The 22,983-nt window shown below is 41.0% G+C and overlaps 1 protein-coding gene across 2 annotated transcripts in view; it reads right to left on the minus strand.

Annotated features, from left to right (window-relative positions):
* Positions 1 to 20,412, minus strand: part of Alg14 (ALG14 UDP-N-acetylglucosaminyltransferase subunit) — a 67,084-nt gene extending 46,672 nt beyond the window's left edge. Inside the window, exons 1-2 of one of the 2 annotated variants that reach the window (XM_070007726.1) lie at positions 20,191 to 20,407; positions 13,733 to 13,884 (exon numbers count right to left, since the gene is read on the minus strand). In XM_070007726.1, coding sequence (XP_069863827.1) covers positions 13,733 to 13,884; positions 20,191 to 20,317 — 279 coding nt within the window. In that variant the 5' untranslated portion in view covers positions 20,318 to 20,407. Of the gene's footprint in view, positions 1 to 13,732; positions 13,885 to 20,190 lie in introns of both variants that reach the window. The other variant, XM_070007727.1, reaches the window with a different exon arrangement.
* Positions 20,413 to 22,983: the final 2,571 nt, after the last annotated feature.

Raw genomic sequence — 22,983 nt, forward strand, 5'->3', positions numbered from 1 at the left:
TGCAGTAGCACCCCACCTTGTGGAAGGGGCAGGCAATGATAAGTGGGAGCAAGGTAGGGCATTTTAGAGGTGCTAGTGATAAACTATGACTGCTTCAGATACAAACCAAACATGCAAAATCAAAAACCAACAACAGCAGCAAAATCTCTGCCCTATTGAAATAACTAAAACTCCTCTGCTTCCAAGGCACAAGTACAAAGTACAAAATACAAGCCTTGAAACATTGATGCTTTTGGTAGGTACTCAGGTTACTTTTGTAGTAAATAATTCATATCAGTAAATAATTACCCCTATTAGGGCTTCCTTGTTCTAAGTGCCACCTTCCCACTGTGATACATTTTCTTACACTTTCTAGAAGTGTGGGTTATCTTCTTTCTACAGTTAGCTTTGAAATTGTAGTTGACTTGTCTTGTTGTGGTTACAGTTTAACTGAGCTGAGGGTTGTTCTTTTCATTTAAAGGCCATGTTCTTGTTCTGGGACATGTTTTTCCTGGGACATGAGTTGGTTTTGGTTAGAACTTCCTTTTATTCTCTTGCTCTTTATGGATGGTAGACTTTAATATTCAGTCTGATTGTCTAACTTTGTTTTCTCTGTTTTTCTTCTTTATTCTTATGCTTTATAGCAGAGGTCTTTAATAGCCTGCTAATTATTCATAGACTTATTTTTTTAATTCCCACAATCAAAATTTTAATCGCTCACTCTGATACTGAGTTGTTGTTTTTAAAAATCTCATTCTGAGGGGTATAATATCCTTTCATTTCTCTGAACAAACTGTATTCTTTTTCAAGCTTCTGCCTAGCCTCTGATTTCTTTTCTCACAGTTCCTTTCACTGATGAATAGTGTTAGTTTCATTTATGTCACTGGCATTCCTCTCTGCTGGCTCAAACCAGTGATTTTCAAGAAGAGGAGGAGGAAAAGACTCCTCCCACTGCACTTAGCCAGGCCTGCAGATACTTCATTCAGGTTGCCATGACGGGTAAGGCGGTGGGCTCCTGCGATGGCATCTGATGGGTGCAAGCCAGGGCTGTTGCTAAGCATCCTACAATACACAGAACATTCCCCCAAACCAAGATCTCCATGAGCCAAATGTCAATCCGACTTGAGAATGAAAGATCTGGTTCGAATTAAGGAATGATGCATTTGAGTCATGTTAGGAGACCCGTGTGCTGCATCGGGCTTACTGAAGAGTTAAAAAGAGAGAGGAAAAAAAAAAAGGGCCCAAGTGTTAGAATTTACAGTTAGTTCTGTTCTCTTAGGCAAATCAATTTCGTCAAATGTAACCTTCAGTTTATAGTGTGGAGGACAGAAATGTAGCATTCTGGGAAGGATCCTGGAAGGGGAGCTGGGTGGAAAGTGCTAGAGGGGACAGGGCTGGCCCTCTGAGGAAGCCTTCCCCCTTGTTTTCTAGGGCTGTAGCTTACCTCTTCCCCATTCTCGCTTACTGCTCACAAAAGCCCAAAACTACTCAGTTCAACTTTCATGGGTTTACAGAGCTGTGTCAGATAGAGTGTGGGTGTTTAACTGCTCTACAGGCAGACCGGCCCAGCTCTCCTTGCTGTCCAGGCTTCTGGGAGCCTAACACCTTCATTATTGGTTACTCACTGCTACTGCCCACTGGTGCCTTTTATTCACCCCAAGGTCTCCAGGATTCATGCCCTTTCCTCTCCAATTGCATCCAAAACTTCCTTTCACTCCTGTTCTTCATTTAAAAAGCGCAGTTTTGCATACAGAAGTGCTCTATCACTACTATCCACTTTTGAAGGAAGATTTTTTACTTTTGGGGTGGCAAAGCTTCTAGCGAGCTGTCCCACCCAAGGAGCATCTTAAGTAAACGGACCAGCATGCAACCTACCTGGTGAAGAAAAGTCTTTATTTCATTTTCATTCTTAAGGTGGTGGAACTCAAACCCAGGCTTGTATCTGATAGGCTGGCACTCTACCACTGAGTTGTATCCCCAGACCTTAAAGGAAGGTTTCCAGCGAAAACTTTCTCCACATAAAATACAACTGCAAAGTCATAGAAAACTTGTTCTAATTTGAGAGAGCGAAATCATCCCTAACAATGATACAAAAAAAAAGAGGACAAAATCCTCTGCACATCTGCCTCCTCCAGATTCATCGGTAACATGCAATTCCTCCTTAAACTCAGCCCCTCTACACCCTTCACCATGGAGGAGTGTGGCTCAATGTTACGAGCTGTGCTGCCACCTGGTGGTCCGATGGGGGAATAACATCAACAGGGACTGGGAGAGTACAGAGGGAAAGTGTGGTAATAAAAGCTCTTCAACATATAACATGGAGGGATTTCACAGGGCCAGGTTTGAGGTCTGAGAGAGCTCTGGAGAGGGCAAGTGAGAAGAAGAAGACGAAAGGGGAGAACGAGGAGGGAGAAGAAGAGAGAAAGGGGATGGGATTGGATCAAGTATACAGCACTTAAAGAACTGTCGATCAGTTGAAGGAACCTTGGGAAGCTCCCGACGCTGGCAGAGATTGCCGACCAATCTGAATTAGGAGGAAACACTACGAAGATGCAGACAAGATTCTGGCTTAGATACTTCTCCAGTCAGTAGAGATAAAGCAATTCCTTGTTTAAAATTGCCCAGACCAAATACTTTGGCTCTTCCCTTCAAATCCCATAGCCAGTCTGCAAAAACTTTGGTAACTCTACTTAAAAATAACCAGCTAGGTATGTGTGGTAACAATTCATGCCTATAATTCTAGCTACTCAAGAGGCTGAGATCTGAGAATCACAGTTCAAAACCAGCCCAGGCAGGAAAGTCTGTCAGACTCTTATCTCCACTTCCCCAGCAAGAAGCCAGTACTAGATGTGTGACTTAAGGAGTGCTAGCTATAAGCTAAAAAAGATGAACGAAAGCACAAGGTCCTCAGTTCACACACCAGTACCAACACACACACACACACACACACACACACACACACACACACACACACACACACACACACACGTGCGCGCGTGCACAACCATAATCCAATTGTTTCCCCTATTCCTCCCTTTACAGGTACAAGCCACACTTATTTCTACTTGGGTTGCTGCCAAAAATTTGGAAAGTTGTTAGTCCTTATCTGTTTTTAAGTATCAAGAATATACATGTGTATACACTGCATTCTATTTAATGTCTCTTGTTAAAAAAAAAATCTCACCATTACTTTACATTACCATCACTTCACTGGGAAAGATTCTTTCCAGCATTTTATATAGGTGTGTTTTTTTTCATCACTATTTTCTGCTAGTTACTGCTATTGTTTTGTATATTCAGCTTGGACCTAACACATTTCTAAATTTCTATTATTTGTTAACCCCTTTTTCTAGATATGATGACTTGTTTCTTCCTTTTGAATATTTATACCTCTATTTCAAAGCAAAAAAAATGCCTAATGGCAGAGGCTTTTATTTTGGTTCTGATTTGGGAGATAAAGAATATTTCTAGGACTGGGAATATGGCTTAGTGGTAGAGTGCTTGCCTTGCATGCATGAAGCCCTGGGTTCAATTCCTCAGTACCACACACACAAAAACAGCCAGGAGCGGTGTTGTGGCTCAAATGGTAGCCTTGAGCAAAAGCAGCTCAGGGATTTTGCCCAGGTGTAGAGTTCAAGCCCCAGGACTGGCAAAAAAAAAAAAAAAACCAAAAAAACCAAAACAAAAAAAGAATGCTTCTAATGGATACTGGCTTCTGGCTCTAAATATACTTTTCCACATCAAGCAAAATGTGGGCAGCTCTGGTTCTGCAGGTGGTGTAGAGCTTCAGGGGCTGTGTAAGATCTCCATACAATGGGATTTCCCATATGGCAGTTTAAGCAAATTACTAAAACAGTATGAACAGAGGGCATGGGTTTCATTTAGAAGCTCAAACTACATGAATGTGGAGACCTGTGACTGGTTTCTAACACATATATTTATACTCTTGTATAAATATGTACAAGAAACACAGAAATTCAATTAATAATCTGCCAGAATGCTAAAGGAGGAAAAAGTTAATGTTAGCAGGTCATTTAACTTGGGTTTCTTTGTTTTTCTTTTTTCCCCCTCATCAAAGGAACATCCACATACTTATTGTAGAAAACTTGGAATAGTTGAAGAATGTATATGAGTACAAAAATATTTACTGCCTGCCAGTCAATGGTGGCTCACGCCTGTGATCCTAGCTACTCGGGAGGCTGAGATCTGAGGATCAGATTAGACATGTGAAGCCAGCCTGGGCAGGAAAAAATGTAAGACTACCAAAAAGCTGGAAATGGAACTATGGTTCAAGTGGTAGAGTGCTAGCCTCCATTACAAAAGCTCAAAGACAGTATCTAGGCCCTGAGTTCAAGCCCCAGGATCAGCGTGCGAACATGCGTGTGCGCATGCACGCGCGCACGCACACACACATACACACACACACACACACACACACACACACAGAGTAAGTAAAACAAAAATACTAAAGGCAATCATTTCCAAGTACAAGGAGACTTACAATGTAGCAACATGGAAAGCAAGTACAGAAAAAAAAGTTGTTGGAACTCCAGCTGGTATCAGGGTTGCCTCTAGAACAGGTTACGCCCCAACTTTTTACTTCCTATCCTTCTTTATCACCCAATGCTTTCAGCTAAGAAACAAACAAAGGAATAAAATTTAGGAGGAAAAACATTCCAGAGTTACTTCTGACTGAAATATCCACTGAGTGGATACTCTGTACAGGCTCAACATTCAACATATTTTTAATGACCAGACAAACAACTTTTCCTGAGAAAACACTAAAAAGCGATTTGTAGAGTAGTGGAAAAATCCAATAATCATCTGACCTGAAAGTAAAGAAGGTTGGCTATAATTTTTGGCCTTTCAAATTCGTTTTGGGGAACTTCTACTATTGTTTTATGCATGAAAAGAGTTCAATCTATATCTTCACATGCAGTTTAAAACATGTAAATCTAGAGTTACTGAGTTTTTATTCGTCAGCCACATGATACAAAGAGTCGCCTGACAGCCTGACAGAAGGCACAGGGGTAATATTGGTGTGCAGGGAGGCAGTGGAAACAAGGCTCTAATTCAGAAGCAAAACAAAGGGATGAACCAAAGCTCACTGTGAAATGCTCCTTCCAGGGACGGATGAGCTCCACTGACACCTACGCCAAGAGGACCAACCTCCTCAAGAAAGCTGCTTTGAGTCACCGCTTGCTACCTTTCACCCCACCCTAGTAATTGGCTCTACTTGGAAAGGTTACCATCCAATTTTGGCTGGAAAATATTACTTTTCGCCACTCCTGATGCTGGAACTAATCTCAGCGGAAGCTGCAGTTTTCTTTAGGAGGATTTTTCAAGGTATATATTTTCATATAAGCAATTTCACAGTCAAACGCCCTTCACTTTTTTAATCTCGATTGTTATTAGTCAAGGGAAGCCAGTTTTTCATGAAAAGATAGTTCAATTACTCAGAGGAACATAGATGGAATAGAGGAGTTTTAAAAATATATACCAGGAATAATCACTGATGTTTAAATTTTCAAATATATAATTTCCATATGTATGTATACAGAGGAATAATATAATCCACAAATATATAATAAAATATAATATATATTTATATAATGCAATATATTATAATGTAATATATATTCATATATCCTATTATTACATAAAATACAATTATATTATATATAATTATATATTATACAATGTATTACGTAGATATTTTATATATTTCTCTATAGCGAAGGGGTAAATTGATATATTTTGTAAAAACTAGCAAACATTTAGATATCTATTAAGTAATTTTGTTCTAGGTCATAGTGAGTTGTTGGAGGCAAATGAGAGAAAATTCTTGTTGCTTGGGTGACTGAGTGGCAAACAGTGGTGATGTGCCTCTCCTAGTTTCAGGGAAGTCTTCATGCTCCTGGAAGGGCAAGCCTGGGTCAGCTGGCTTCACCAGCACACCTGTGAACCCATTCACTGCTGTTCCTTAGTGCCTGCAGTGAGATGGATGGGACTGGCAGAGTGCTAACGCTTTATGATGGTGCACATTTTCTGGTTCACTTAAGAAGCCTGGAAAGGGCTGGGACATAGCTCAGGGGCAAAGCGCTTGCCTAGCAAGTGCAACGTCGTGGGTTCAATCCCCTATACCATAAGAGAGAAAAAGAAGGAGGAGGAGGAGCAGCAGCAGCAGAAGGAAGAGGAGAAGGAGGAGGGGGGGGGGAGGAGGAGGAGGAGGAGGAAGAAGAAGAAGCCTGAAAAAGTTGATCTATAAAGAGATAGTTCTGGGCTGGGAAGGTGGCTTAGTGGTAGAGTGCTTGCCTTGTATGCATGAGGCCCTGGGTTCTATTCCTCAGCACCACATAAGCAAAAAGAAAAAAGCCGGAAGTGGTGCTGTGGCTCAAGTGGTAGAGTGCTAGCCTTGAGCTGAAGAGCTGAGGGACAGCACGCAGGCCCAGAGTTCAGGCCCCACGACTGGACCCCCCCAAAAAATGAGATAGTTCAAGGCCTGTAGCTATAGGAGTATTTCTGAAAGCATCACTGGTGTCACCTCCAAAGGAAGAAAAAAAGTGAGGAAACTTTGAGTAGGCAGGAGTGGTACAGAACAGACACACAGACTGTGCCTCAAAACTCTGATTTTAATTAGAACTCAAATTTGACTCTGCTTCTGATATAATGGCAATAGATGCTAACTAAAAATTTTCCTTCTATAAACCAATTATGGTGCTGTAAGAAACAGCAAAATATTATTTTCTCTGCACAGAGAAAGGGAAATGCCTACTTGCCAGAAAGAAGAAAGTGCGAAGGGAGCAGAGGCCTGTGACAATGAGGTTTGTGGAAGGAGGGTGAGTTACGCCAGAGGCCTAGGGCTGCTGCAGTGCCTCCCAAGGGGCCTTATAAAGGAGACACAAACTTTCCCCAGTGCCAGCTCCCAAGTATCTGGATGTGACAGCACCCAAGAGCCTCGTTCTTGGTTTTCTGCTTGCTCCTGGGGAATTGAATTCTCTTTCTTGTTTTAAGGAAAATCATCTATACACAGGATGATTCCAAAATTTATATTCCAGACTGGACCCCTTTCCTGAATTTCAGACTCAGGAGGCTGAGATCCGAGGATCATCGTTTGAAGCCAGCCTGGGCCGGAAAGTCCGTGAGACTCTTATCCCCAATAACCCACCCCAAAAGCCAGAATTGGAGCTATGTCTCAACTAGTAGAGTGCTAGCTTTGACCAAAAAAGCTCAGGGACAGTGCCCAGGCCCTGAGTTCAAGCCCCAGGACCGAAACAAAACTGAAAACAACAACAACAAAAGAAATCTCAATTAAGCAAAAAAGACAACAAAAGAGGGGGGACAACTCAGAGAAAAAAGTATAGTGAGTAGAAAGGTTGAAATTAATATATTAGCAATCAGAACAAATGGACATGTGCCAAATAAAGCAATTAAAAGACATTTGTTTTCTGTTTTTAAAATTATGCTACATACCATTTATAAAAGACATACTATGACACATACAAGGTATAAAATAAACAAACAGAAAAAGATATACCATGCAAACATGAGTCAGAAAGGAGGTGGCATTTTGCCAATATCAGACAAAACAGTTTTAGGTATTTATATACTCTCAGTAATTAATAGATCAAGGAATCAAATAATTAATAAGAACATAAAAGATGATTTGTTTATGAGCATCAAACAATCTTTACCATGAAGACAGGAGGATTGTGGTTTAAGGCTACCTTAGGCAAAGTTTATAAGATCTTATCTCAAAAGAAAAGAAAAGCAAAAGCTGGACATGGTGGTTCATGCTTATAATCCTAGCTATTTGGGAGGTAAAGATAGAATTGTGGTCTGAGACCAGCATGGGCAAAAGCTTAAAATTCTATCAAAAATAAACTACAGCATAAAAGGGCAGGGACTGCTAGGTGCTAGTGGCTCTCATACCTCTAATCTTAGCTACTCAGGAGACTGAGATCTGAAGATCACAGTTTGAAGCCAGCCTGGGCAGGAAAGTTTGTGAGACTCTTATCTCCAATAAACTACACACACAAAAAAAAGTCAGAAGTGGCACTGTGGCTCAAATGGTAAAGTGCTTGCCTTGAGCAAGCACTTTGTCCCAGGGCACTTGTCCCTGAGCAGGAACAGTGCCCAGGCCCAGAATTCAAGCCCCAGGATCAGAAAAAAAAAAAAAAAAAAGGTACGTGGGGGAGGGGAGAGAGGTATGGATCAAGTGGTTGAGTGATTGCTTAGTAAGCATGAAGCCCCGAGTTCTATCCCCAATACTTCTCATCCCCCCCCCAATAAAATAATCTTGTATAAAACAGTAGAAAATAACTTCCTTTTTGAACACATAAGATTTACCTCAAACAAATTATATCCCAGGTCACAGAAAAAGCCTTAGTATATAGTACAAACAAACTTCTCCTGTCATAAGAACACATTCTCTGCCCATAAAATAAGATTCGAATTTGACAAAAAAAAAAAAATTTTGACTACCTGTTACTTATGAAAGACACATCAGAGAGAAAAATATAGCCACCTGAAAGGATGAAGAACAAAAAGTTATGAGTAAGAAAAGCCAAGCTAAAAAGCCAAATACTATGTGTTTGTAGATGGTAGACCCAAAGAATATATATACGTATATATATATATACATTGTATATTTGCCATATACATATTCAAACATATACATATACATATACATACAACATGTTTCTAACTATGGGACTTTTAGGGGGATAAAAAGGAAAGAAGAGGAAAAAAGAGTGATGAAGGGTGAATAATTTTGAAATACCTGGTAACTATACATGGAGATGACGTGCGGAATCTCACTGAAAGCTGCGGATCAATAGGGCATGGGGAAATGAGGACACAGAGAACAATAGAGGAGAGTATGCATGGTGAAATCTCTGGGCACAATTAAGACACAATTTTAAAAAAGAGTGACAGGAATGTAAAACAGGCTCTGCTGCAGGAAGGGTGACTGAAGGGTAAATGAGGAGTAATGAGGCTAAAGTGCTTTAAAATTGCAAATATGAAAACAGAAAGATGAAACCTGTTGAAATTGTTTTAGAAGGGAGAAGAGAGGAAGGCAGGGAGATAGAGCGAATGAGTTTGGGTACATTGTATGCAGGTATGGAAATGCTACATGAAACCCATTCCTGTATAACTGATATGTTAATACACAGCTTTTTCTTAAAAAAAAAAAAAAGAAAAGAAAAGATACACATATTAATACAGAAAAATATAGTTTAAGAAAAAGTATTTTTTGGGGGGGGTTCCGGTCATGGGGCCTGAACTCTGGGCCTGGGCGCTATCCCTCAGCTCTTTAGCTCAAGGCTAGCACTCTACCACTTGAGCCACAGCACCACTTCGGGCTTTTTTCTTTTTGCTTATGTGGTGCTGAGTAATCGAACCCAGGACCTCATGCATGCAAGGCAAGCACTCTACCACTGAGCCACCTTCCCAGCCCAAGAAAAAGTATTTTAAGGACAAATATGAAATACTGTAATAAAAAAAAGTTCAACTGGCCAGTAGGCTATAACAATTCTAGAGTTGAATATGTCTAATAAAAGTCTTAGTCTACACAAATAATAAAATAAGCACAGAAAGAAATTACACATCTCATTACAGAGGGAAATTTCAACATATTTCTTTTCCTTTTTTTTTCTATTGGTCATGGGTCTGGGCCTGGGTGCTGCCCCTGAGCTCTTCAGCTCCAGGCTAGCGTTCTACCACTTGAGCCACAGCACCACTTTGTTTTTCTAGTGGTTTATTAGAGATTAGAGTTTCACAGATGTTCCTGATTGGGCTGGCTTTGAGCTGCAATCCTCAGATCTCAGTCCCCTGAGTAGCTAGGATTACAGGCATGAACCACCAGTACTCGGCATCAACATTATTTCTTGTAGTAACAGATATGTTAAGCACATGAGAACACTAGTAAGGTCACACAGATCTGAACGCTATCAGTAGTAAGCGTCATCTGATCATCATGGTTAATGAATTCAATAATTGGAAAATACAGCTTTTTCTTAAGGACACACGAAACAATTGGGCATGAGCAATACAATAAGCAAATTTCAAAGCCATGAAGATTTCAACAAGTTTTGGTTCTGGTTTTGGTTTTTCCTGTGTCAGTGCTAGTTCCACCTACAGTATGGTGTGGGTGGCTGTCATGGCAGGGCCAAGCTCCAGGATGTCATGCAGACAAAGGCCAGTAGGTGGACCCTCCTCTTCAGCATGGCTCTGTGGGGATGGCAAAGTATCTATCTACCTGCTTCCTTCTCTTTCATTATCACACACACACACACACACACACACACACACACACACACACACACAGAGTGGTAAACAATCCTGTCCAAGACAAAAGGATGTAGACCATGTTTACACTAACATCCTCAACAGCTCTCTCTTGCATCTCTGTCCCTATCAGATTCATATGTAGGGACTCTCTCAAGAATGGTGCAGTTTGTCTTTCTCTAAAAGTGGTTTCATTGCCCTCAGAGGAGATTAACTGACAGGGAAGGATTTCAAGCCAGATGCCAAGGCCACACTGATTGCGGCACCACTTTTATGATTAAAAAATATAATGGGGGCTGGGAACGTGGCTCAGTGGTAGAGCGCTTGCCTTGCATGCCTGAGGTCCTGGGTTCAATTCCTCAGCACCACGTAAGCCGGGGAAAAAAAAGCTGGAAGTGGCACTGTGGCTCAAATGGTAGAGTGATTGCCTTGAACTGAAGAGCTGAGGGACAGTGCCCAGGCCCAGAGTTCCTCAGGTCCCACAACCGGACCCCCCAAAAAAATAAAAAATAAAAAATAAATAAAAAATATAATGGGGGGCTGGGAAGATGGCTCAGTGGTACACTGCTTTTGCCTTTCATGCATGAGGCCCTGGGTTCAATTCCTCAGCACCACATATGCAGAAAAAACTGGAAGTGGTGCTGTGGCTCAAGTGGTAGTGCACTAGCCTTGAATTGAAGAGCTGAGGGACAGCATCCAGGCCCCATGACTGACAAAATCCCATGACTGGAAAAATCCAAAATTGTTTGCTTTCTTTTCAATGTGAATGAAACCCTAATAGATTCTAAAATGTAATCCACAGCATATGACTTTTTTTTTTTTTTTAAAAAAAGGGTGTTAGTGACTCATGCTTGTAATCCTAGCTACATAGGAGGCTGAGATTTGAAGACTGGAGGTAGGAAAGTCTGTGAGATTCTTTTCTGCAATTAACCACTAGAAAGCTGGAAGTGGAGCTATGACTCAAAGTGGTAAAGCATAAAAAAAGGTCAGGGACAGGACCCATACCCAGAGATTAAGCCCATAACCACCACTGATGACAACAACAACAACAACAACAACATCAACAAATCTTTCAAGTATTACATTAAACAATGAGTCAGAAAATTCTATGCACATGCTAAATTAAAGCTACCTCCAAACTGAATGTAACTTCAGAAAGAATAAATGAGTAAAACCAAACATACCTATTCCTTAGGTTGAAATTAACAGTAAGAACTTTGTGATTATTTTAACCTTTATGTGTTTTATTTATTTACTTTGTGCCAGTCTTAGTGCCTAGATGCTGTCTCTGGGCTTTTGTGCTCAAGTCTAATGCTCTATATTTGAGCCACAACTCCACTTTCAGCTTTTTGGTGCTTAATTGAAGATACAAGAGTCACAGACTTTCCTTCTCAGGCTGGTTTCAAACCTCACAACCCTCAGACCTTAGCCTCTTGAATAGCTAGGATTACAAGCATGAGCCACTGGTGCCAGACTATGTGGATTTCTTTTATAAAACAAAAGGGACTTTTGTTAAATATTTTGTTAAATATTTGTTAAATATTTGGGTGTTTCATCAGGTTCAGCACTTTATGGATTTTCAAGTAGCCTATACCACTGGTAAATTATAATACTTTTACATTCTTCTTATGGGAGTAAAATCATCAGTTTTCTCCAAATTCTCAGGTATACTCTAAAATAAGATTTGAAATACTTATCAAAATGAATTCTAGGAAATGGAAAAGCAAACAAATATAAAATAAGATGGACATGTATAGTCCCCAATGTTGTGGATGAAAAAAATTACCAGGGCATTCTTTTTTCACTGAGGTTTTTGAATTGGAAAAGAAATAAATGAGGCAGAGTGATTAGGCAGGAGAAGCAGAGGATTTGCATAAACCCAGGCAGAGTACACATTTTTGACAGGACCCTGAAGTTATTTGCATGTGTGAGCCTCAATTTTCTTATTTGTTAAGGGAGAATACTATTATTGGTCTCACAATGGCTGAAACAGATAATGATTACCAAACTGATAAGCCTAGTCTCCTTTCAAGTTTGTGGTTACATGTCAATGTAGACTTTCCTGAAACAGGCCTGTGAACTTTCTTGCATTGGGTTGAACAGTGTCCTTTCAAAATTTACATCTATCTATCTATCTATCTATCTATCTATCTATCTATCTATCTATCTATCTAGAAAATATGAATAGGATATCATTTAGAAATAGGGTCTTTTTTTGGGGGGGGGGTCTGGTCGTGGGGCCTGAACTCTGGGCCTGGGTGCTGTCCCTCAGCTCTTCAGCTCAAGGCTAATGCTCTACCACTTGAGCCACAGCGCCACTTCCGGCTTTTTTCTTTTTGCTTATGTGGTGCTGAGGAATCGAACCCAGGGCCTCATGAATGCAAGGCAAGCACTCTACCACTGAGCCACCTTCCCAGCCCATGTATATATATTTTAAGGGCTGATAATAGCATGTAGATTTATGTTCCACTCTCGTTGGATATGTCTTTTTTAAAAACACATTTTAGTAGTATGTTAGTTAGAGATTATGGTTACAAATAATTAAGATTCGAACAGGTGTTTTAAAAAATGTGTCTGGAGGGTGGCCATGGGGAAATGAAGGAATGGAGAAAGAGATCCATTAGAAGATCTCAATTTCTAAACAAGAGAAGACAGACCAAGCCAGGAACAAGCCAGATGAGCAGGGCATTCAGAGCCACTGAAGGCAGCTCTACCATCTGGCTTGTCTTTTTCTTCCTATGTGTCATCTTCATACCTCTATCTAGAGCCCACTTCTACTTATCAGGAGAAAATATGACTGCCAGTACTACCCCAAATTTATCTTTTACAGAGCTTATTTCTGAAGAAAGACCAACTCCATTTTCTGGGTCTCAAGAGCAAACAGCCAAGTGGTAGACTCTGATGGACCTAGTCTACCGTAGATGTCCACTCCTGAACTACCTCTTACAGCCCTGTGGCCAGATAGTTGTCAGAAGAAGAGACAGAAGGTGACAGTATATAGAATGAACAGGTCTAATGTCCCTATTCAACAAAGAAGCGGTTTCACTTAAAAAAAAAAAAACAACACAAAACTACAAATTCTGAATAAAAAACTAAAATGAAGTGTATGAAGGGGTAGAGAATTACAAATTAAGAAGTTATAGATAAATCAAATATAAATACATTGATAAAGAACTTCTGAAGAACCAAAAAATATATCATTTTATCTATATGACTATAAATAAAAATTGAGTGACAAAGTGTTTTCTCTACCAGAAGAAAAGTTATTGTAAACAAAAGATTAAGCAGCCATTTTTAATTTGGAGATTTACTCTGAAGAAAACTCTTTGGCAGTAAAGAAATATAATTCATTACTAGTAAACATTTGATTGCCTGACATGGGGAGGGTACTGAAGTGCCATGACATTATTTTCAGAGACAATTAAGACAACATAAAACTTGTATCAAGGAAATAATCACTTACCATGGTACTAGGTTCTCTTTCAGCACGATCAGATTCAAAAGACTTAATTTTACTGGCACTCATTTTATCAGTATCAGCAATGATATAATGTCTAGGCGAGTAAGCATTGGACAAGCTTCCAACTAGCCTCAGGATCTCCATGGTATGCCCACCTGAAAATGAAAGTAAGGCTAAGATTAAGAAACCCACAATGGACATTATCTATTTGGTCACACTATACCAATGTCATATTCTGCTGTAACAGCATATTTCTCAAAATATACAAGAATGTTTGGAAAACAATAATCTATGCCCTTGTATAAATATATTTTATATGAGAGAAATCATTAATGAATAAAAATAAAATTGGCACTAACAGTGGGCACTGGGGAAGGAACACAGAAGTATAAGATACACTTCTTGCAATCAGAAAGACTGTGGGAAAGGACAACATACTTATAAATATAAAGAGAATGCAAGTCAGCAAAAAAACCAAAACGGGGACACAAACAAATGACTGTGAAAAAAATGAATGCCCCTGTAAAGGCTAAAATCACTTGGAAAGTGAAGATAATGGACAGATAGGCAGAAGGCCAGGGAACAGGGGCAAAGATCCTTATAACTTGAAATGGCTAGATCTGAGATAATGCTTGTAGGGCAATGAGAATGCTGGACAGAAGGGTAAAGGTGAAGTCGGGGGAAGAAGGATAAAGACAGTCACCAAAGCTTCTGTATAGAGAAGTAAGGTAAGGAAGGCATGCTCACTGACTCATGAGACTTGGCTGTTCCTAGGGACAGTTGCTCATCACTGTGGTAATCTTAACAAACCACAGGTGCTTAAATATTTACCAATTTCACTAATCAAGTACAACCTCTTATTTATTTATTTGTTTCTTCACTCATTTATTTTTAGTGAGGGCTAGTACTAGGGCTTAATCAGGCCTTCAGTTCTCACTTGGCTTTTTCATGCACAGCTGCTGCTCTAACACTTGAACCCTGCCTCCATTTCCAGCTGTAATTAGAAATGAGAGTCTCCCAGATTTGGCTGCCCAAGTTCACTCTGAACTTGGATCAGATCTCAGCCTGCAGCTAGGATTATAGGTGTAAACTACTGGTGGCTGACCAATCTCTAAAGTTTTAATACTTTAATTTCAAAATCAACTAATCACTTCCCCAGTATTTATAGGGCATTGCATCCAAGAACCCTAAGGAAATAAAAATCTGAGAGACTCTACTTATCCAGGAGGCTGAGATCCCAAAGACAAGTGGGTCGAAGTCAGACCAGACAGAAAAGCCCTTAGACTCTATCTCTTAAATAACTAGCAAAAAGCAGAACTTGACGTGTGATTCAAATGGTATAAAGCAAAAAAAGCTAAAAGCCAATAATGTAATTTTACACAGTCATTTTCAGGGAAACCAAGCTCATAGAGACAACGACATGTGTTTTCTCTCATATGCAGAAGTTAGATCTAAAAATACAACAGGACACAGTAAATTATATAGGACTCTTCCTATACATTTTAAATCATCTCTAGATGACTCAAGACATCTAGTACAATGTAAATGTTATTATGCTGTATTGTTCAGGGAATAATCACAAGAAATAAGGTCTGCATATGTTTAACAGAGATGCAAGTTTTCTTCAAGTATTTTGGATCTGTGGTTGGCACAAGGAAGAGGGCCAAGTGTAAGTTCATGGGGTTTCTTTCACTCAAACACCACCACCAACAAGAAAAGGACATTTACCACAAAACATTCATTTCACTTTATAAGCTCTGTGCTTCAGCCAGGTAGGTGTCTTCAACATTCTCTCCATTATCTTATTGTTACATCCTCCACATCTTTGGTTAGGCTGTTTACCTACTTAGAAAAGCTCCCTTGGGCTGGGAAGGTGGCTCAGTGGTAGAGCGCTTGCCTTGCATACCTGAGGCCCTGGGTTCGATTCCTCAGCACCACATAAGCAAAAAGAAAAAAGCTGGAAGTGGCGCTGTGACTCAAGTGGTAGAGTGCTAGCCTTGAGCTGAAGAGCTGGGGACAGCGCCCAGGCCCAGAGTTCAGGCCCCACGACCGGAAAAAAGAAAAAAGAAAAGAAAAGCTCCCTTTCACCTAACTGCTTTTGTTCTAAGAATGGGCTTTTAGTAACAATATATGAACACAAAGGCAGATAAACAAGCTACGTACTTCCCTCAATATCTTTTTTAAAAAATAGTGGAACAGAGAAAATTTCTTTCTAGCTTGGGCTGGGAAGGTGGCTCAGTGGTAGAGTGCTTGCCTCACATGCATGAGGCTCTGGGTTCGATTCCTTAGCACCACATAAACAAAAAAGGCTGGAAGTGGCACTGTGGCTTAAGTGGTAGAGCATTAGCCTTGAGCTGAAGAGCTCAGGGATAGTGCCCAGGCCTAGAGTTCAAGCCCCATGCCTAACAACAACAACAAAAAAATTCTTTCTAGGTTCTAGAGGGAATTACATATAGAAAGAAATATGACACCAAGCTAAGGGTATATAATTCAGTGGTACAGTGATTGCCTACCAAGCATGAAGCCTTGGATTCAATTCCCACCTAGTACCAGAGGGGAAAAATACAGGCAAGAAATAATAGGCACATTTTATGATACAATTAACTAATAAAAAGGAAAGAAATATATCATAGATTTAGTATATTTCAGGAATCTGAATCACACATTCACTTCATGACTTTCACCCATCTTGACTGAGACATGAAATTTACACATTTGATTTTACTCATTTCAGAATCTTTATTTTTAGCCTTGAAAAAGTGGTGTGGTTTGTTAAGGAGGTACTTGTTTTCACAGCTAGAATAATTAACGATAAAACTTAAAAGCCACCTTTTCCAGTTCAATGGAAACTTTATTATTCCTGCTTCAATAGTCTTTAGTCTTTCTTTTTTTAAAAAATGAAACCCTCACTGAATACATTCATTGAAAATTTAACTTGTTACGGAATGAAGTCTTAAAATCATGGACTCTTTTACTACTGAGTTTATTTTGCTCTTTTTTTTCCCCCTCTAACCAGTACTGGGCTTGGACCCAGGGCTTTGCTTTCTTATTTAGTTTTTTCATGCAAAGCTGATGATCTACCACTTGAGCCACCCCTCCACTTCCAGCTAACAGCTGGAAGATAACTGGAGATAAAAGTCTCCAGGACTTACTGCTTTGAATAGAGATCTTCCAATCTCTGTGTGAGCCACCACTGCCTGGCCTGTTTTGCTCTTTTAAAAGATACATTTGGGGGGGGGGGGGTGGGGGGAGGGCTGGGGAGTGTACTTTAAAACACATCCAGTATCCAATCCCTTCTTAGCTATCGTCCTGCTCCAAACCACTATCCCCTCTTCCATATAATATGAACATAGGTTCTGGATGTTAATTCCCTATCCCTATCCACTGTGATCCTATTTTAAAAAGCTGTCAAATTACATGTCTCTGTTTAAAACTCTTAAACGGCTTTGCAAATCATATGGAATAAAAGGTATCTTGCCGGGTGCTCAATGCCTACAATCCTAGGTACTCAAGAGGCTGAGATCAGCTGGGCGCCGGTGGCTCACACCGGTAATCCTACCTACTCTGGAGGCTGAGATCTGAGGATCACAGCTCAAAGCCACCCTGAGGAAGGAAAGTCTGTGAGACTCTTTATCTCTAATAAGCCACTCAGAAAACCGGAGTGGCACTGTGGCTCAAGTGGCAGAGAGCTAGCCTTGAGCGCAGCGACAGTGCTTAGGCCCAGAGTTCAAGCCCCACAACCAAAAAAAAAAAAAAGGGGGGTGGGGGAAGGCTGAGATCTGAGGATTACAGTTCAAAGCCAACCCAGGCAGAAAAGCCCGTGAGACATCTCCAATTAACTACTACTAAAAAAAAAAGCCGGAAGTGGAGCTGTGGCTTAAGTGGTAGAGTACTAGCTTTGAGCAAAAAAGCTCAGTGAGTTCAAGCCCCAGGACCCACACACAAAAAGTTTTTTATTGCCTGTTTACTTCTTGGACCTTACCTCCTGCTTTCCCCTTACTCATTCTTCCCATCACTCTGCTTTCTTGCTGTTGATAATCTGCCCCATTCTAGGAAGCTTTGTCTGGTACTTCTTTTAAAATGTATTCCTTAAACCAGGTGCCAGTAGGAGGCTGAGATGTGAGGCTCTTGAATTGATTCCAGCCTGCACAGGAAAGTCCAGAAAAAAGCTGGAAATGGAGCTGTTGCTCCAGTGGTAAGAAGCTAACCTTGAGCTAAAAAAGCTCAGGGGCAGAGCTTAGACCCTGAGTTCAAGCCCCAGGATCAACCCAATAAATAAATAAATAAATAAATAAATAATAAATGAAATGTAATACTCCCCATGTGATAGTAGTTATCAATATAGAACTTGCAATGTGCTCTATTTATTTTGCTTTTTATATTCCCCTATCCTTACCCAATTGAGATGGAAAGCACCATAAGGCCAGGGATTTTGGTTAATTTTGTTACTACTGTAATCTCAGGGCCTAGAAAACAGGAGCCCCATCTTGTGCTTAGTGAATGAGAGTTAGATATCAAATACAAAATTTACCTAAGGAACACATAATGTGTATCACAGAAAAATAATTTTGAAAATTATCTCTGAATATAGTGATCAACTAATAATCTTTCATGGTACCTAAAGATTAAGTATTTTAGTTCTAAGATAAACATTGAAAAAGCCTTCTTCCACCTCTACAATTGTGAGTAGAGGCTTTTTTGAGTACAGACTATTTTTTAGAAGTGTTTATTTAATTATAGGTCATTTTATGACTTGAGTGACTCTTTAATGCCCTTGACCCTAAATGATCTGAATGAGGGAGAGCATGCTTGAACTCTCTATCTTAATTTTGGTTTCTAGTTCACCAAATCTAGTATTATCAAGTGAACAGCTGTTGTTCAAGTAAAAACCACAGATATCAACTGTTAGCTTTTCCATAGGGAAAGTTCTGATAAATGGTGATTTTTCTGAAGAATGCATAGCCATAGTACAGATATGTTTCTTACACAATGTAAGATTTAGGTCATCTCTCACAGTGGCAAGTACCCATTTTGTTTGGTCTTCCTGTTAGGTTTTCTATATTTTCTGTTTCACTCACTGCTGTATCTTTGAACTTTTCATGGTGCTGGGTACAGAGTGGGCTCTTCATAGCAAGTAATACTATTCAGTTTTGTTATTTAGAGGGCTTCCTTCAGAGCCTGATAGCTGCTCCAGATTAAAGTATGTCAGGCAATAGTGGATTATACTTGAAGATAAGTTTCTCACACTCGGTTACAGTAGAAATATTATTCTACCTGGATAAAATCACCTGGCATTTCCAAATGAACACACTCTGCATGTAGTCATTTGCTGCATAATGATGCTTCCTCCCATCAGTAATGAATGGCATGCATGGCAGTGATCCCATGAAATTACAGGGACATAACTATTCATACTAGCCAGTGACATCACAGACATCATAACATAGCAGCACAAGGCAATGCTCACAAGTGTGTGGCGATTCTGGTATACACAAACTGGCTGTGCTGTCCACTACATATATAAATGTGTAGCACATACAATTATGTCCAGTTCACCTGGTGAACGATAATAAGCAAGTGTACAACTGGTGTATCTATTTATGATACTATACCTGTTATTTTAGAATATACTCCTACTTAAAAAACAAAACCAGCTTACTATAAAACATGCCCTGCTGTGGAGGCGGCAGCCTTGTATGTCTTGTGTTTCTGTGTCTCTAGATTGCATCATTTTCTGCTGTGCTTGATTTAATCTTGTGTTGATGGTTCACCTGACCCTACACTAAGCGTACCTGCCACATGGCCTGGGGATACTATGTATAGGACACAGGTTAGGCTCAGGTAAGGACACCGACGTTACAACAAGGACTCCTTTCCCCAAAGAAGCTAGTGCACCTGTCAAGACAATCAAAACCCTAACACCTAAGTGCTTTCAGAGTGGGTGGATTTGGATGGCTGACTTGGAGGCTTGGCTCATACCCGGGCCCCAAGTATGTACTGGTCTAAGGCCTGTGGATTCCGCCCTCGTCCTCGCCCGTTTCGCGTAGGAGTCGGTGCACAGTCCACGTGGCCTCCTCTACCCAGCAGTCTCTGTGCCTCCCCAAACTTCTAGTTTAGGAAAACGCCTCGATTAGTATTGCACGGCGGCCATGATGGAGCAGCGGCATGCTAGCATCAAAAGGCGTCGGAACGCTCTCGGCTCGCTAATTATCTGTTGTGAAGTTACACGCAGCCGAGAAGCTTAATTACAGACAAGAGTGAATCACTCAAGCCGTCTCCGTAGCGTCAGCACGCCGCCATCTTCCCAGGGTGGGCCCACCACTTCCGGTGACGGGGAGAAACTACAAGTCCCAGCGTGCCGCGCGGCGCGAAGCGCTGAGAGGAACCGAGAAAAGAGTCGCGGTGGATTGTGGAGCTTGTAGTGACCGGCCCCAACTCCACCTCGCCGCCTTGAGACTTACCCGACCCAGCCACTACCAAGAGACTGAAACACTCCCGGGGAATAACCTCCTGGGTCCGAAGCACTATCCATAGTCGCAGGACGAGGATGACCGCCACAGCTCCTATCGCGACGGCGAGAATAAGCATACCATGCGAAGAAAGGGCGCATGCGCACTGCTCCTGGCGCCGGCAAAGTGCGAGACTTACGGGAGCCGAGGGGACTCAAACGCCGAGCGCGGCGCTTCCAGGTGGGCGGGGCTTACCAGAGATGGGCGGGGTTGAGGGCGGGAGAGGAAAAGGCGGGTTTTGCCGGCAGTCGGGCCTTCTTCCCTACCGGATTTTAAGGCGCTTGTCGCCTGGAACCTAAGCCGAGACATCCTAGACGTCTGCTGATGAGGTCAGGCCGTCTGTGGGTCCGAAAGGCTCTGAAGTTATCTCGTTAGGAGTTCCAGCTCTACTGACTTTTGGCTGAGGCTAACAGATTACGTCAGTCCTTCCTTCTGTCCAAACGGATCATCTGAAATTCTCCCTCCCTTCTTCCTTTCCACCTTCCCTTCCTCCTTCCTATTCCTCCTAGTCCTCTCTTCCTCTCTTCTTCCCTCAGATCTTCCCCTTCCTCCTTCTCTCTCTCCCTCCCAGCCTTCTTTCCCAACCCATTCTTTCTGTCCCTTTTCCTTCACTTCTCTCAAAGGACATGTTGCTGTTGCTTAATAGACACAACTGAAGGTTTTGCCAGTCACATTTCATACCTACTCTTTCTGAACACTTTTGTTTTTTAGTTTTCTAGGTAATTTCACAGATCTCAAGCAGGTGATCACCTGGAGTTATACCACGTTCCCTAGAGAAATGGAAGTTCCCCGAAACAGAGTAGCTACTCAGTTAATTTTACCCCAAAACATTTTACCCCATGTCCTCAGCCAAAGTCACCACCCCCTCCAGTCCTAGTGATACTTGTGTTGTGGTGAGTGTGTGTGTGTGTGTGTGTGTGTGTTGCCAGTCACAGGGCTTGAACTCAAGGCTTGGGCACTGTCCCTGAACTTCTTTTGCTTAAGGCTAGCACTCTACCACTTGAGCTACAGCACCACTTCCAGCCTTTTCTGTTTATATGGAATCAAACCGGGGCTTCATGCATGCTAGGCAAGCACTCTACCACTGAGCCACATTCCCAGCCTATACTTGTTTTTATGTCTACTTTCATACTGCGGTTAAAGAAGCCCCTTGACTCCAAATGTGATTTTCCTTTGAATTTCCATATACTTGTAGGTTACACAGTACAGTTTAATAGGTGAGTAGGCTAATTTTCCAAAGTGGAATAGTGTCTGATCTAGAATTAGAAACCAGTAGTCCTAACCCCTGCACTGTAAGAGCACCACATCATGCACCCCTTAGCTAAACTCAGCTTGATTGATGGTCATCTTTGTGCAGACTCTCAGAATGGAAAAACTGATTGTATAAGCTGATCTCAGGGGCTACCCTTGAAATTCTGATTCAAAAGCTGTCTGGTACACTGTGAAAGGAGGGAGAGAGGGGGGGTAAGTTTGACTGAGGAAATTGTATGTATGAATGGGAATTCACAAAACCCTACTCCTTGTACGGCATTCTATCTATCTATATATATAATACGGTAGAAAAAAATTTAAACTGTCTACTGGGTGAGCTGAATCCTGGGCTATATCAAAATGTGCAGATAATCAAGGGATCAGGAGGTTAAAGTGAATTAATCAAGAATGTTAAGTCTGAGCCAGAAGAAGCAACAACTGAAATTTCTTAGAAAGTGCACACACTGACAACACAGATAACAGATTCTACAAGAAAGAAGTTGGCAACCATATGAGTGTGGTTCAAATTAATCATGAACAAAGCTTGCCCAGGAGGTGATTATTTTTTAATCTATTTCCTAAAATTTCTATGGTAAACATCTATTTTTTCATTCATATTGTTAAAATTTTCTTTGTGTGTTTGGGGGGAGTAGGTACTGGTTAGATGGTGTCATTTGCTACAAATAAATGGGACTAGAGGAGAAAGAAACCTTTGTGGGTAGGGAAGAGGGAGGAGAAGAGGATGAAAATGAAATGTTCTGTTTTGCAGTTTGGTTGGAATAACCTGTTAAACATGCAGGTTGTTATATCAAATAAGCAGTTATATGTAGAGATCTGAAGCTTAGGTCATATTTAGAGGTACAAATTTAGAATTCATTAGCATATGGATGGTATTAAAAGCCCAGGGTTGGGAAAGATCTTCTAAGGTGGTAGGTCATTCCTGTCCAATAGAACTTTCTGTGTTGATGGAAGTGTTTTGTACCTGTGATGTACCCCCTCCACATCTTCCTAATGAAATAGACCTAGTAATACTGAGAAACTGAACTTTCTTTTAATATTTTACCTCATTATGTACATATATATCCATATATATTTTTTGAGACAGAGTTTTGCTGTATCCCATGAGGCTTATCCTTCTAACTCAGCCTCTGAAGTGCTGGGGTGGTGAGAGTTTGCTACCACAACCAGCTCCATTATCCTAAATCTAAAAAAGATTGTGTACCTAATGTCTGTTGTATGAGACGGCACAGCTAAAGAAGAGTTTGGAGTTGCTTACACAGTCTGGCAGAGGGGATGGAGAAACACAACTTGAGGAAATGAGGAAAAATCAGGAAAGAATAGTATCGGAAAAGTGGAGAAAGGAAAACAACTTGAGAAGGAAAGTTCAGCCAGCTGTGTCACATGCTGCTCATGGATAGGGTCAGGGGACTCTGGGACAAGTCAGTCTCTGAGCATGTAAACAAGAGTAGTGTTCCTCGGGATGACATGCTGGAA

This window comes from Dipodomys merriami, unplaced genomic scaffold, assembly GCF_024711535.1.
Source record: "Dipodomys merriami isolate MVZ:Mamm:240054 unplaced genomic scaffold, mDipMer1.0.p SCAF_7, whole genome shotgun sequence".
Taxonomy (NCBI): domain Eukaryota; kingdom Metazoa; phylum Chordata; class Mammalia; order Rodentia; family Heteromyidae; genus Dipodomys; species Dipodomys merriami.